General features: G+C 44.8%; 1 protein-coding gene across 1 annotated transcript in view; it reads left to right on the top strand.

Moving 5' to 3' along the window:
• The window catches only part of TSPAN5 (tetraspanin 5), a 173299-nt gene extending 160995 nt beyond the window's left edge, over nucleotides 1–12304 (top strand). The window contains exons 3-8 of the mRNA XM_024126630.1: nucleotides 650–796; nucleotides 4710–4880; nucleotides 7145–7270; nucleotides 9272–9319; nucleotides 9416–9532; nucleotides 11965–12304. Coding sequence (XP_023982398.1) covers nucleotides 650–796; nucleotides 4710–4880; nucleotides 7145–7270; nucleotides 9272–9319; nucleotides 9416–9532; nucleotides 11965–12030 — 675 coding nt within the window. The 3' untranslated portion in view covers nucleotides 12031–12304. The remainder of the gene's footprint in view (nucleotides 1–649; nucleotides 797–4709; nucleotides 4881–7144; nucleotides 7271–9271; nucleotides 9320–9415; nucleotides 9533–11964) is intronic.
• The last annotated feature ends 4443 nt before the right edge of the window (nucleotides 12305–16747 follow it).

Below are 16747 nucleotides of genomic sequence, written 5' to 3'. Positions count from 1 at the left end.
GCCCTGGGGATGTAAGGATGGCACCTCTTGGCTGTTGAGAGGTGTCTTTCTTACACATCTGTTTTTCACTCAGACCACTTATATTTGGAGACATAGAAAGCAAAGTAACATCCACGTTTTCTCCATACAGGGTCTGGTGTCGGTTTCTAGGGGTCATGTCTTTGCTTTATGTAGTTTTACCAAAAATATGAACCCATCTAGACCTTGGAAAGTAGTTTTTCTTTTGTTTTATCAACATACCTACCTACCTACCTATCTTCCTTTCTTCCTTTCTTTCTTTCCTTCCTTCCTTCCTTTTCTTCCTTCCTTCCTTCCTTCTTTTCTTTCTTTCTCTTTCTTTCTTTCTTTCTTCCTTTCTTTTTCTTTCTTTCTTTCTTTCTTTCTTTCTTTTTCTTTCTTTCTTCCTTTCTTTCTCCTTCCTTCCTTCCTTCCTTCCTTCTTTTCTTCCTTCCTTCCTTCCTTCTTCTTTCTTTCTTTCTCCCCCTCCCCCTCCCCTTCTTGCAGTGTTTCTTGATGTGAGGGGACAGTCAAGATACCTCTCAAGTTTTTCTGGGGGTGGGGTGGGGAAAGACAGTGGCAGTCATCTTTTCATGATAGAAAACTGACCCCGCCTCCTGGCACCCTGTTGTGTGTTCTTTTCCGCTTCCAGGGAGTTCTGTCCAACATCTCTTCCATCACCGATCTTGGCGGCTTTGACCCAGTTTGGCTCTTCCTCGTGGTAGGAGGAGTGATGTTCATTCTGGGATTTGCTGGGTGCATTGGAGCTCTACGGGAAAACACTTTCCTTCTCAAGTTTGTAAGTACCGCACTCTGCTCTCAGGTTGAGAGCCAAACTCTCATCTCACATCAAAAGGACACCCTGTCTACCAGCAAGAGTGAGCCGTACCAAAGGCACTGGCAAGAATGTGGCCTGGGTAATGCTTTCTTTTAGGAGGGCTCTCTAGATACCCACTCTCCATCCTCTTCTGCCCCTGCCTCCTTAATAATATCAGTACCAGCCTCTCCCCATGCCATCATGGAGGTTTTGTACATGGATATCATGAGTTTGCATTCCAATCCCTAAAATCGCTTTAGGACTAAGGTAGGTCTATCTAGGTACCTAGTTTTCTTCTTTTGAATGATTTTTTGCCCCCTCTTTTAAGCACATAGTCAATAGAAAGCTGTTTAGGTAGTTGGTTTAGAGAAACCAGACCTAAGCACAGTGTCTGTGACATGTCCAGATTAAATCTCTTAAGCAGTAGGTTCTGGTGAATAAAGAAAAACAGTAAATGCGTATCTCCTGTGTTCTCTGCCAGCGCAAAGGCCTCCTTTGTGTGACCAGCATAATTTTTAGATCCCTTGCGGGGTACTTGGTGTGATCATTGTTAGCATGAATATTTTTGGAGGAGGAGTTTAGCCAGGGGGTAGATAAGTATTAAAAGTCGAGAATGAAAAGTAAAAGCCTTTTCCTTTGGAGATTCCTTCCTCAGGAGATCAAAATGGCGTGTGTTTACTTGTGTGTGTTTGAAATCGGTTTGGTAGGTGTAGCCAGTGGTCACCTGCAGCTAAGTGTGCCTGTCTGCCTCGAGCTTGGCACTCCGGCGAGCTTCTGTCTCACAGCCCAGTGTACGGCATCCACTCCCCTCTCCAAGAACAGAAAAATGATTTTTCAAAACCCCACCATCCTGTGGTGAGGGAAGATGGTGGGACTTTGGAAGAACAGCCTTAGCGTTATATCCCCTGTTCCTAGGGTCATTCTCTACCTCGGCTGACACATCATCATCTAACGGCATTTCCATTTAAAACAAGAGCATTGACCAGAACCCTATGTGATTCCCCTCCCCCGCACTTCTGCCACATCTCCTCTGGCATCTTTTCTTGAATTGCCCTAAGAAGAGCAGACTCGCTGCCCCCTCACTGTCCCCCTGGGCTAGCTCATTTTGCATTTGGGCGGCTCTGCCTCAGACAAGGTTCTGGAGGCTGTTCTGAAGTTTTCCAAGGCTCCATTTGTCACACACACACACACCACATACATACACACACCACATACACACACACACACACACACACACACACACACACACACACACACACACCAATTCCTTCATTCTTCACCCTACCAACCTGCCAGTCTTCTTGGTGTGAGATACTGCTAAATGCTTGAGCTCACCTCACTCAGCTTTCCTGTAGCCTCATTGGGCCACAGATCATACTTACTGCTGGCCACTATTTTATCAGTGTTAGTCTCCTTGCTCCCCTTTAATGGGTTCCCTTAGTTGCATATAGTTTAGTTTATAAAGGGTAGCCTGTTTAATATAGTTGATGATTTTTGTAGTTGAAGATACCAGAGTTAACTGAACAGGCAGAAATACATACATTTCTCTAGACTGGCATCTTAATTTATAAAGTCCCACACTGGAAATGAAGAGAACTGTTTTGTTTCTTGGCTTTTTTAAGTCTTGGAGAATATTTTAAATGCCCTCTCTCTCCATTTAGTACAAACAATCAGAACTGGCCTAGAATATGCTTTGAGCAGGAGCTATGAAAGAAGTAGGAAGTAAATGTCAACATGGCTCCAGACAGCTTCAAACATCTGATGTCATAAGGCTAAGAGAACTGCTGAGGGGAAAATCCAGGAGCTGAGAAAATGGAGCTTCCTGACTGACTGAGGCCCTTGGATGAAGCCTGTGAGTCAGTCTCTGCACCTTTAGAAATGGGGGAAATTAGCTCATAGGACCCGAAAGATGCTGATTTCTGCCAAATATTTGATAAGAATTTAATTTGGACTCAATTTCTGATGCATATATTATATAACATTATGAGAAAACTTACCAGGGTGACTGGGCCTCACCTTGATAGAGGTGAGAACAAAAATCTAATTAAAACCTTTGCATGACCTCTGTTCTGCTATTTTGCGTGTGCGCGCCTGTGAACTAGCTATGATTCTCTCATTTCTATAGTGTGATAACTGTCGTATTTACATGTGTAGAGTAGTACCTGATAAAGGAGGGAGTCGTTTTATGTGGTGGGGTAGGCATTGTGTGAAAGTGATAGGATTTTTTTTCTTTCCTTTTTCCTAGATTGAGGAAAGCTCACTTTGAAATTATGGGTACTACTGATGATTGTTAAGAGCTGTTTAGATTCTCTTTCTAAAGTGAACTCATCAAGGACAGATGACCAGGAGCTCTATGGAACCCGAGGGGCTGAGCCGGAGCATCTAGAATTGGGACCTAGACCTTGGGGGTCCTAGACTTTGGCAGGCACTTCTTTCTTCCTTCCCCACCTCCCTCCGCTCACGCCCATCCTTCCAGAATGGCACTTGGCACCCTGGATAAACACTGCCAGATATACTGACATCTAATGTGGAAAGACCTGACCCCACGGTCCTTTCCTGCCCTCACAGAAGACTGTGAGTTCTTTGGAGGCAGAGCTGTGGTCCTACTTATCCTTGCCTCTGCAGAGCCCACCTAGGCCCGAGCCTGATCTCTTGTGGGCGTTTGCTGAGTGAATAAACCTGTTTTGTCTTTTATTTTCGTAAGTAGCTGTAGCTTCCTTTGCACCCGTCGCCCATATATTTTCCTCTTGGTCGGCTGCTTGCTGTCTGCTCGCTGAATATAGGCACAGCAGACCGTAGCCCCTCTCCCTCCCCAGCCTCTCCCTGCGTGGCAGGAGCCCTCGGGAGCTCGGCTCAGCAGGTGGCCCCAGTGCCACCCTTTCTGCCCTTGTCCACAGAAGTTTGCCTGCCGTTTACCCTCTGGTCCTTCACAGCCTCATTTCTCGTAAATGGCTTGAGCAAAATAGTTTGAAAAGGGTTAGAACATGGGGGTGGGAGGAAGTGGAAAGAACCATGGGCGTGAACGGGACGTTGATATGACTAAGATGAGACACTTCTGGGTCTTCTAGATGAAAGGGAAATTTCTCCAGATTTATGGGCAATTACCTTGTAACCCATGGTCTCCAGCCTTCCTTTTAAATTCCTGTTGTCTGCATCAACCGGAAGTCTTCCTCTGGCTGCGTGTTGATGCTATTTAAAGTATTCTGAGCCTGGTGCTTCACAAAGGAAAGCTGGCACAGCTTGCTGTCCCAAGAAAGCCCTCAACCCAGTGGTTTCATTTTGTTTTCATCATGGGAAATGATTTTCATGTCGCAGCTGCCCCCTCCTCCCCACCCAGTTCCTCTTTGACCTCTTCACCTAAAATGAACCCATCTGCTCTTTTACCCCGTGTAGCAGGTGCAAAGGGGAATTACCACAGTATCTGAATCCGGAAAAGGACTAAATTGCATACAGAATCAAGGCCACAGTAACAAATGACAGGCGATCTCAAAATCTGGGCTATAATTTATCTTTCAACGTTACAAAAGCTTACTAGAGGTAGGAGCAGGTCGTTGTTCAAGCGTCTGACGAATGCATTAATCAGGAGAAATTCATTAGGCCTTAATGTGGGTCTAATGAGGAATTCCTATTATCCATGTCTGCTTATGGGCTTTGTTGGTTAATTACCAAATGGAACACCAGAGCCCCTAAAATGTGATTATGAAGTGATTTTTTAAAAAATCCTTTCTTGGAGTATAATATTCTATTAATGAATCTTAAGAAACTGAAGGTTATCTGCTTTGGACATGGGTAACAACCCAATGGTATTATAAACCTTTTTAGAAGGAAGCATTTGACTATATAGGATCAAAATAGCCCTTATAACTGTCCTCTGTGTATGTGTCTTTTGTTTTAGTTTTCTGTATTCCTGGGAATTATTTTCTTCCTGGAGCTCACTGCCGGGGTTCTGGCATTTGTTTTCAAAGACTGGATCAAAGACCAGCTGTATTTCTTTATAAACAACAACATCAGAGCGTACAGGGATGACATTGATTTGCAAAACCTCATAGACTTCACCCAGGAATATGTAAGTTTCAGTTTGGTTTATTTTCAAGTTGAAAGCCTTCTCGGAAGGATGACCCCAATGAAAACTCCTCCTGGCTTCTGCATCTGCCAGCTGGAACCTACCTCTGACTTTTCTGCATGGGTTTTTGTCTGTTTGCGTGTGTATTTATTATTTTCTGACTTGTCCTAGGGCATACACGATATGTACCCTAATGGGAAATGTCTTATCTTCACTTACCTCAATTTCTACTGAGAACAAGGAAGAAAACTCTTAGGCAAAAAAGTTAGAGTCAAAGGTGCCCGTTCCTTATCGACATTTGAGGACGATTGTTTTGCTATAGGTTTAACCCTGTTCTTTGGTGTTAGATGTGGGTTCTTTCCTGTTCTTGGCCCCCTTTTTGATCCTTCTCCACACTTCATAGCTCATAATAATATACTTAGTCAACAGAATGTTTATCCACAAAGTTCCTAGAATTGTGCCTATCCAAATATTATTATAGCACCTGCAGCTAAAACTGCAAGTCAAGCCTTGGTGGCTTCTCACAAGTGAAGAAGCTGTGGAGTAGAGCCATGCCACTCAGGTTTCTCAACATCATGGCGTGACAGCCTCTGCGATGCAAACGAAGTAGCGGATGCCCTGTTCCACTCACAACGCAGAACGGTATAAACAAGGGTTCGGAAGACACAGCTGGTGCCAGAATCTGATTAGCTAAGTGACCTTGGGCTAATAGGACCTTGAGCTATTTCCCCAAGAGTAAAATGGGAATAATAGTAGCAACTACTTAACTCATGGGGATATCATGACACTCTCATAAGATGTACATGGTTTTACACCAGGCTTCAGGTGTTATTGTCCTACGAACTGGCAGGCCTCTATATGCATGCACTGAGAGACTGGATAAGGTGAGCAGACCTGGAGAGCCGTGTCCGTGACCTTCACGTATATGGCAGAGCTGGAGGGCAGGCAGAAACTCAGCGGATCCGTGGCTGTCTCTTGGTTGGACAGTTTTCCAGAGTGAGCTGGGGTCCCTTTGATAAAGGGAGGAGAGGGCTGCCTCGGCGCTCGCCGTGAGGGAGGCCCCCTGCCCCCCTTAGGTGCTCGGAAGTGAGCTGAATCGTGTTGCCTTTGTTCCGTGACGGCAATGACTGCCTGGAGCCTGCTGTCCCTCAGGTGTGAAATGAAGCCCTGTTTCATCTCCTCAGCAGGCTTCACTGTTTTGTTGGGTCATAATGGATGCAGGCTCACACCTTGCCAAGTAGTACTGCTGACTAGTTTGCGTGACGAATCTGATGGAGCATTGTAGGCAGACTGGAGCTGCACAGCCCAAGCCCTCGGAGGACTCGATGAGTTGGAAGAACATGCGGATACACGTTCTCTTGAGAGGCTGTCTGCTTTATGTGGAGATTCTGTTATTTCATGTGATTTCACTTTTCTCTCATGGCCTTTAACACTTTGAAGTAGCTTTTGGTCTTGAAACCCTTAAAATGGTCAAGGCTTGATGTTTATTTAACTTGGAGAAGCAGGGCTAGTCCGGCACGGGGAGTGTCAAAGGGGCTTACGATGGAGCCGCCCTTGAATCAGGCCTCGTTTAAGACCCACTGAATTTAACGGCTTGTTTGATTATATTTTAATTAGATTGAATTTTTTTTTAGGTTGAAAATGTAAATACATGCTCTTGTTTATAAAAATTTAGAGTAGAAACAGATACAGAATGAAAAGTAAGCCTCTAAAACTCGGGGGAAGGTAATGAGTATGTTCACTGTCTTGCTTGCGGTGATGGTTTTACGATGTATAAGTGTGTCAAAACTTATAAAATTGTATACTTTAAATATGTGCAGTTTATTGTATGTCAATTACACCTCAATAAAATGGATTTTTTAAAAAAAACCGTTCAGGTGTAGAGATGGAAATTTTAAAAAAAGTAGGCTCCTAGATCTCCTACCCACAACCCCAGCTGCCTCCTTCAGACACTACCACTGTTTTCTGTCTTGCTTGTCTCTAACTGGGCCCTGCTGTACAACTCCTGCTCTGCCCGTCTTCCCCCTAACCCCACGGGTCTCATCACTTGTTTTCTAAGTCTCACGCCAACACATCCTTACAAACCTTCAGCCTTACCTTGGAAGCTTTTACAGGGGCCGTTTAGGTTCAGTTGGTTTAAAAACAAATTCTGAGATGGAAGCGTCCGAGCTGGCAGAAGCTGGGTGTGGGTCGTCCTGGCGGGTGCACGTGTAGGCACCTGGCCGCCTCCAAGGCGAGGTGTTCTAATTCTCTCCTGTTTGCTCTAGTGGCAGTGCTGTGGGGCTTTTGGAGCTGATGATTGGAACCTAAATGTTTACTTCAATTGCACAGATTCCAATGCAAGTCGAGAGCGATGTGGCGTGCCCTTCTCCTGCTGCACTAAAGACCCCGCAGTAAGTGGCTGCCAGCAACCCGCTGGCCTGCTCCGCGCAGCACACCGAGAGCGTGTGCGGGTTTTTTCTGGAAACCTCTTCTTACCCTCTTATTCCTAACTGTGGCTCCTGTAGGGGGGTTAGTGCTCACATCTTCCCAGCAGGAGGAATCATCCCTGACATTAATTTAGCGGTACGTGCTGGTTCCTATTCTAAGCCTTTTTGGTGTGTTGGCTTAAGTTCGGAACATCCCTACTGGCGGGTACCACCGTTATCTTCCCTTTTCAGGTGAAATCAAAGCCCGTGGCGTTTAGGTAACTTTCCCAAGCCCACGCTGCCGGCAAGTGATGGAGCCGAGCGTAGACTCGGGCAGCTGCCTGGATTGCCTGTGTGATTCCTTCTTTGCGAGAAGGATGGGCTTGTGTGGAAGCTCTCTGCGTTGCTTGGGGCTAGCAGCCCTTTTCTTGCTGACTTAGCTCCGAAGGAATACTAGGAATAGCAGAAGAGTTTGAGACAAGATAGCACGAGACCACTTGCAGGAAGGCTGCAGCTGCCCAGACTCCGGGCCAGAATGACTACAGTCATTCTTTTTCAAGACAAAAACAAAAACATAAAACCTGTTCACCAGCCACCCTCTTTACCACAGGTTTGATTGTATTTTGAGTCAAAGCCTGTGCCTGGTATATAGAACAGCTTAAAATGCAAGCACCCCTGCTGTAAGTTAAAAGCCAGAATTGAGGGTTAGAACAATAAATGTGAGAGAGAAGGTGCCCTCGGCCCTTCCGCCCTCTTCAGTCTCTCTCTGGCTGGTCAGCCCCCGGGTGTCCTCTCCCAGACCCGCCCTTCCCCGCAAGGAGCGGAGCCGAGTGGGCGATGAGGAGTTCATGGCCGATTTTCCCCTGCAAGGTAGGGGGGATGCAGGGCTCTTTAAAAGGGGGCGTGGTTCGTCTGTAAGGCCACTGAATCGTTATGCTGTACCCCTGAAGCTAATATAATGTTGCAAATCTACTACACTTCGATTTCAAAAATGAAAAAAAAAAAAAGAAGAGGGGACAGTGGTCTGAGGTAGCAAAGCACAGCTTCTCGTAGGCTGCCCGTCAGCGGTGGCCTGAAGGAGACAGAGTCGGTGAGGACTGTGCTGCCCTGCTCTGAGCCCTCAGAGACAACGCCAGCCTTTCCCACTAGCTCACGTCTTCTTTCCTCTGAGGAGGCTGGGAGGCAAGAGAACGCCCAGCACAGAGCCCAGGGCGCCCACCCAGGCGGCAGATGCAAGCCCTGCTCTCTCCGTCTCCAGCCCTGCCCTGAGTTACCGTTCCATCAGAAGAATTCTGAAGATTCTCAGGTGTTGTGCCCCCCTTTCATGGACAGATCCTCTGGGTAGAGATATCTCATTCCATAAATGCTAAGCTAATAAAACCACCCCGTACCCTCCAGAGGGGAAACATAAACAAACCTAAAGCAGCGGAACCCACGTTTCTGATCAGGCCTATAAGATTTCAGGGCATCTGTCCATGTGCTGTGTGGTCAGGGTATCGTTTTTAATTATCAAAATAATTCATTCTCAATGAAAAATCATTTAAATCACATACAAGTATATAGATTCAAAAGTAGAATTCCCCCCACAAGATCATAAATGAAGATAGTCATTATGAAAGTAATTATAAGAAACCTTTAACTGTGGTTTTTATCTGTCTCCAGTTTCCTAAACCCGTAAGCTTCTTGAGATTATCAACTTTGAATCTAGAGCCTTCCACATAATGGAATTACTAGTCTTTCTGATATTTCCTGAGTCTCAGTTTTCCTCATTTGGAAAGGAAGGGATAGTTAATACCTACTTCTGAGGATTGTTATAATAATTCCATGGAATTATGTGTAAAGGTGTTTAACATGGTGCCTGGGACGTCTGTGTGCCCAAATAAACATTTTATGAAGAGCACTTAACAGGGGTCTTCTGCTGACTCCTAGGTGGGCTTCCTCTCTGACAAGAGTGAATTTCACTCTTCTGTTTCTTTTCTCCACCAGGAAGATGTCATCAACACTCAGTGTGGCTATGATGCCAGGCAAAAACCAGTAAGTGGAAACTCATCTTGTCGCTTAGCACGAAGGGTGTTGGAGGAGCTTATGAACTTGCTTAGTGATGCTGTGCTCTCCTCTTCCCTTCTGAAGGAAGTCGATCAGCAGATTGTAATCTACACGAAAGGCTGTGTGCCCCAGTTTGAGAAGTGGTTGCAGGACAACTTAACCATTGTGGCTGGTATTTTCATAGGCATTGCATTGCTACAGGTAAGATGGATGTCGCAGGGAAATGATGCCCTGGGAGAGCGCTCACCAGGACAGGAGCTTTTCTTATTCACCATCATTTCACAGTTTTTAAGACACATTGGAGGGCTGGGGAACAGACCTCAACTATGTTTGGTGTGTATTTTATTAAAGCTCTGACTTTAGATGCTACTGTCCTGAAAGACTTTAGGAAACCTTTTTTTTTTTTTTTTTTTTTCCTTTTCAAGAAAAGAGAAATTGATTGGGTCAGTATTTGCCTGCTGGCATTCCAACATTGCCATGGGCTCAGTAATGCGGCATTGTGACAACTGGTCAGACAGGAATGGTCAGATGTAGAGCCTTGCCCAGTGGCAAGGCTAAGGCTTTTTGGAGTTTCACAGATACGCTCTGCTCCTTTCTCTCGTTGGCCACCTTGCCAATGTGCTAGTGAGGGAAGGGAGCACCTACTTTTCCTCCTGGGAAGTCCCAAGAGCTAGGCTTTGCATCTTACGGTGATGTGATACCTTTAACTTAGAGGGTCACAAATTGAGGCGCCATGGTTGAAAGAAATTAAAGAAGACCTAGATAAATGGAAAGCCATTCGCATTCACGGATTGGAAGACTTAATATTGTTAAGGTGACAGTACTCCCGAAATTGATCTACAGATTCAGTGCAACCCCTACCAAAATTACAACTGCCTTTTTTGCAAAAATGGACAAGCTGATCCTACAATTCATATGGAAATTCAAGGGACCCAGAATAGCAAAACAAACTTTAAAAGGCACAAAGTTGGAGAATCCACACTTCCCAATTCAAAACTTATTACAAAGCTACCGTGATCAAGATAGAGTGTACTGGCGTAAGGTTGGACCTACAGATTAGTGGAATGGAATTGAAAGTTCAAAAAAGCCTCTATATCTATGGTCAGCTGATATTTTGACCAGGAAACCAAGACCATTCAATGCGGAAAGAATAGTCTTTTCAACAAACGGTGCTGGACCAACTGGATATCTATATGCAAAAGATTGTATTTGGACCCCTAACTCACATCACATATAAAAATTAACTCAAAATTCCCTGGCGGTCCAGTGATTAGGACTCTGCGCTTCCACTGCAGGAGGCCTGGGTTCGATCCCTGGTGCGGGGGGGCTAAGATCCTGCTAGCCGCATGGTTTGGCCAAAAAATAAAAATAAAATTAACTCAAAACAGATCAAAGACCTAAATGTAAAAGGTAAAGCTATAAAAGTTTTAGAAGAAAGTATAGGTGTAAATCTTTGTGACCTTGAATTAGGCAGTGTTTTCTTAGATATGATACCCAAAGCACAAGCAACCAAAGGAAGGGTGGATAAATTGGGCTTCTTCAAAATTAAAAACTTCTGTGCTGAAAATGATACTATCAAGAAAGTGAAAAGACAACCCACAAAATGGGAGAAAATATTTGCACATCAGTATATCTGTTAAGGGTCCTGTATATAGAACGTATGAAGAACAACTCAACAATAAAAGAAGACAAACCCAATTTAAAGGTGGGCAAAGGATTTGAATAGACATTTCTCCAAAGAAAATACACATTAGCTATTTGTAATGACATCGTTAATTGTGAGGGAAATTCAAATCAAAACCACAATGACATACAACTTCAAACGTATCAAGATGGCTGTAATAAAAAAGACAAACCAATAACAAGAGCTGGTTAGGATGTGGAGAAATTGGAACCCTCATACATTGCTGAAGGGAATGAAAATGATGCAGGCTCTTTGGAAAACAATTTGTCAGTTCATGAGAAAATTAAACAGAGTCACCATATGACCCAGCAGTTCTACTCCTAGGTATGTGCCCGAAAGTACTGAAAACATGTTCACCCAAAAAGTTGTCCACAGATGTTCAGAGAAGCATTATTTGCAATAGCCAAAAAGCGAAAACCATCTACATGTCCATCATCTGATGAACGGATAAACAAAATGTGGTGTATCCATATAATGGAATATTATTCAGCCACCAAAAAGACTGAACTACTGTTGCAACATGCTTGAAGCTTGAAAACATTTTGCTACATGAAAGCAGACCAACACAAAAGGCCATATATTATATGATTCTATTTATAGTAAATGTCCAGAATAGGCCAATCCATAGCGATCGAATGTGGCTTAGTGGTTGCCAGGCCTGTCGGGATGGGTCTGGGGTCTGGATGTCTGCTCGTGGGTACGGAGTTTCTTTTGGGGGTGACGAAAATGTTCTGGATTTAGATAGCGGTGATAGTTGCATATCCTCACGAATATACCGAAAATCTCTATAAATTATACACTTTAAAAGGATGAATTTTGTGGGATGTGAATTCTATCTCAATTTTTAAAAAATCAAAGATTTTTAAAAAATGGAATTCAGTAGCCAAAGAAAAGCCTAATCTAAAGTTAAAAGTTCTACTCTTTGACTGTCGTTTCCTTCCTTGCTCAGATTTTTGGGATCTGCCTGGCCCAGAACCTGGTGAGTGATATTGAAGCTGTCAGGGCTAGCTGGTAGAGTGCCTGCAACAGCTGCCTCCAGACACTGGACAGACCCCGCCTTCCTGACCCTCCAGTGCGCCCAACTGATACCCATGCTGCACGGACCCTAATCACAGAGGCATCCTGCGATCCCACCTGATGGAGCTGCCATCAGAACTTAGTTTTTGGGGGGTAGAACTGGGAAATGCTGCTCACTGACAGAATTAAAAATTAACCAGTATGAAAGTCGTTGCGCCGTGAATGTCTATTGTAGCCATGAATTTCTGGGTGGTTGGATACTCACCAGATGAGAAAAAAAGGGAGGGTGGGGGACCCAGATGTGCTGAATTTGTGGAAAAGGCTTGTTCTCTGCTTCGGCAATTGGAGGGCTGCCTTCTGTGCCATGGCCTGAGGAAGTGCGTCTTTTCTAAAACGCAACCCCTTCCCCGGGAGGGCTGTGGTTTCTCGGCATCCCTTCACTGTACATTTCAAGGAACTGCTACAACCGTGGTCCCAGGAAGAAAACAGCTTGCCTTTGGGTTCAGATTTTGTGACCGCATTCAACAAGGAACTTGGGTGGGCACGTCTGGTCTCTCCTGGAGTTTCTCCTCATAAGAGAAGTTGTACATTCCTTGTGTGCTGAGCAGGGGCTTTGGAACGCTTCATGATGCTGAATCTTAGCAGGACAGATCTCTTTTCTAAGTAGGCCTGAGCTTTATTTATCAATGAAATCCAAGGAGAAAATGAGGTTAATGAAGAGGTAGTCAATCCTGCAGCCTACCAAATTAGTCATTGAATTCTTTGGAAACGCCGGAATACTATGGGTTTCGTTTTGTTGTGGGTGTTTTTTTGTTTTTGTTTTTTTCTTCTTCCAAAAGTGAAAGCTATGATACAGTTTCTTAAATTTTAAAGATTTTTTTTTTACTGAGCTCGAATATTAATTTTTTATATAATCTCCCTGCATGACCTGTGAATCAATCCACCAACTGCTTTTCCTGCCATCTTTTCTACAAACCTTTAAAAACGTTATTCGGTCAGCATTTATTTCGTGGGTTCACAGCCTTAAGAGATGTGTCCTCCCTGTCTGCGAAGGGACCATCTGGGCCATCGCAAATGCTTCTGTGGACTCAGCACTCTCTGAACCGTGTCGGTTGATCATCGTGGCCTCTTCTGCAGCCTCCCCGTCTTTCTCTTTGAGGGGAATTAAACCCAGTTCTGAAATGATGTGGACACAATCAAAGCTTCTGATGGTTTCTTTCTTCCGGTTTTCGTTCGTTTTTATTAAAAACAAACAAAAACAAAAACAAAAAAACCCAGAGTGCATGGCCAGAGCTCCTTCTTTCCTTAGTACAGACTCACCATCAGGATGGTAACAAAGCACAAACACTTGGGAGGGGAGAGCATTGATGGGGCAAGTGTTCTGTGACACAGGGTGGGAAACACTTCCAGATCACTGCCACCTGCCCCCGTTCCAGGTGGGAGGGACGAGTTTCGCCCCCAGATTTTAATCATCCAGGTCCACCAGGATGTCGCCCCCCTGGGGAGTAGATGTTGGTCCGTGGAACACTGGGAAGACCACAGGTGTGTTTTACGGTGATGACACACTTACCAACACAGAACTGGGCAGCCAGCTAGCATAGTTGGTGGAAACTTAGCCAGGTTTTCCATTTCAGCCCCATGTTGCATCGCTATGGCTGATGAATGTGTTCGTCTACTCAGAGAAAGGACAAAAATTCTTTGCAGATCTAGTCTCCAGAGTTAAGGTGTGTATGACTCTGCATGTGTGTGTCTCTGTGTAGTTAGAGATGTTCGTTCCATATTCTGGCTGTAAGATGATTTTGTTTCATCTCTGCCCCCACCACTGTTGTCATTCCGTATTGTCATTCCAACATGGAGAAGACTTGAGCTCTCCAGTTGGCACTCTTGTCTTGTCTTGTCACCTCATTCTCCAGTGAACTCCACCTGACCCGTTGATTCAGAATCAGGCGAGCTTCCCACCCTTTGGCACATCCAGTGAAAGGCCAAACAGCAAGTCCAAGTGAGTTCTAAATTTTAATTAATCACCCTTTATTTTTTACACTTGAGAGTGGTTGTAATAAAGGTGGTCATTAATAAACTTGGTTCTGCCTAACGTGGAGTTATGTCTGTCTTCATTCTCTCTTGCAGTTGTGAACTTCCGCAGTCCAGTGGTGATCAGACTTAAGTGTGCGCTGGAATCACCCAGAAAGCCTGTTAAAGCACAGGTTGCTGGGTTCGCCCATCCCCAGAATTTCTAATTTAGTAGGTCTTGGGTGGAGCTTGAGAATGTGCGTTTCTGACCCGTTGCCAGGTGATGCAGTTGCTCCTTGTCCGGGAAGGACACTTGGAGAGGCACCGTTGTGATCAGGTTCTCTCAGAGCGGAAAAGGAGAGGGGACATTTTGTGGCTGGGGAGGGCAAGGTCCCTTTGTGCTGCTGGACACGGACCGATGAGAGGCAGGGGCAGAGCTGGGGAGGGAGGAAAATCTCTGTCTCTGAAATCGTTGTCTGATGGTCACAATCACCTGGGCACCACGTAGAATAGAGATCAGGCCTTGCCCCGAGCAATTCTGGAGTGGGAGAGCCAGAGCCTGTATTTTTAAGAAGCTCCCATGAAAATTTAATGCACAGTGAGATTTAGGACCCATGGACCTAGGTAAATCTTAATAATCGTCACAGGCCTTTTATGAGAAGATAATTTCTAGCAGTCTCAGAGCAGGAATCTTAAAAATCTAAGTGTTTAAGATTAAAATGCCAATGTAAATGTCCTTTCATTGTGAACTGTCACTGCAGAAGGCTCTTTCAAACTATTAAAGATCAAAAGAAAACAAAATTTTATGGTCCACGTAGTATTCTCAGACCCTGACACTATGTCTCAATACTTGTTTGAGAAACAATGTGTGCCTCACTTCCCTGGATATTGAAGACAAAAATGTTATTTTGACTATAGGAAATTTATCAGGGGTAACTGGAGATAACGAATCCCTATTTCTGGAGTTTTCTTAGCTGTGCTGTAGAGATTAGCTGTGCACGTGAGGTAATTGGCCCTCCTTGTTCAGAGCAAACTCGGGGCCGACAAAGGAGAAATGTTACAGCTCAGAAGTAAAAAGGTGCTTTGTCTACAAAACTCAGAACTTACAGGAAGTTTCTTCCATATTTAGTAAGTAGACTTTGGAGAATGATTATTAAATTTCTCTATCTCTGTTGTTGGACCAGTTCCCACAAACATCATTTGTTTCTATGATTTAAAAATATCTGATAGTCTTTTTTTGTTTGAAATGAATGCAGGAATTCAAAAGCAGAATTTCGTGTCATGAAGCACTTGAAGAAGCAGTGCCTTTCCTTGTTCTTCCTCCTTTTTCTTCTCGCAAAGAATAAACCTCTACTTCTCTTGCAGCTTTCTTCCTGCCCCAGGTCCCAGTCATCCTTCTCTCAAGGGGATGCTGAAAAGTGTCTCTTGGCTTGTTCTTATTATGCAGACTGTTTCCTCCTCCGTGCCCCGCGCGTGCGTGCGTGTGTGTGTGTGTAGGGGGCGGGTGGATGCACTAATTCTGCAGTTTCCTGGTTTCCTGGTTTCCTGGTTCTGCGGGCTTGGACCAGAGCCCTGGGAAGCCGGTGGGCTGAACAATGAGAAGCCTGAGCCCAGCGACCTGGCAGGCCTTCCCCAGCTCTTTGTCATTTATTCCACGAAGCCCTCCTCCTCTAGGGAAATCCTGTTGAGACCTCCAAGGAAGAACTGGGAAGCTCTCCATAAACACTGGCCAATGAGGTTGGTGGCCAGCTCTCTCCAGGGAGGCCGGGGGGCTGTTTCTAAGTGATGCCCTTTCAGGAGTAGGAGGCCTAGACTTTGAATGAGAAGGAAAATGCAGTGTTTGGAAATACTTCAGTTTTGGCCTTATCATGGTGACATGATAAAGTCTGTACATGACAACAGACAAGGCAGATGTATCTAGGTGCGGGTAGGGGACAGAGAAGGGAAGCCAAATTCTGCACGGGACCGAAGCCATCTGTAGACTTGAGCGTTTTTTTTTTTTGGAAGAGTTTGCAACAGAAGAGTTTATAAAATTACGGTTTTTAAGACTTCTTTGAGGAGTTAAATACAGTTTCCTTTGGGGGGGTGTTCATGCTGAGTAGTACTCTTGTGAGCTTGGCACCAAGGAGAGCATGGGTGCCTGAGTGAGTTCATCCTGGTATCCTTTAACCTAAACCAAACTCCTCAGGACCTGCCCTGGCCAGTAATTCCTTCCCTTCCAGGAACCCCCAACAGAAGAAAAGCTGAAGGAAGAGCAGGTTAGTTCCTGGGCTTTACACTGTAAATTTACTCTGAAAAGAAAATGGTAGCATGACACAAGGTAGTGCTTTGCACGGTGTCGCTCTTCACTGAACGTGTAGTTGCAGTACACGCAGGAGAGGGCCAGCTGGAAAGCCGCCTTTTAAACCTGGAGCTTGTCAGTCTGGATTAGCTTTTGCTTTTGCAGAACGACTGGTTTGAAAGGAACGTTTTAACAGCCTGCCCTCTAGTGGCGACCTTGTAGAACCGCTCCTGACGAGTTGGAAGAGTCACTACAGTCTATTCAGAGGCCCTTGCTCTTTGGAGAAACTTGAGGGTGTACAGCTGTATGTTGCTTGCTTAGGGTGGGTAGGTGTTTTATTCCTTTCACACTCCTGAAAAATGACAGTTTGTTTTGGAAAGTTAGGGAGCAGGTGTTAAGCTCCCTTCACCATCTAAGTCCCAAT

Source organism: Physeter macrocephalus, chromosome 7, assembly GCF_002837175.3.
Source record: "Physeter macrocephalus isolate SW-GA chromosome 7, ASM283717v5, whole genome shotgun sequence".
NCBI classification, from domain to species: Eukaryota; Metazoa; Chordata; class Mammalia; order Artiodactyla; family Physeteridae; genus Physeter; species Physeter macrocephalus.
This window is presented reverse-complemented; position numbering and strand designations above follow the sequence as displayed.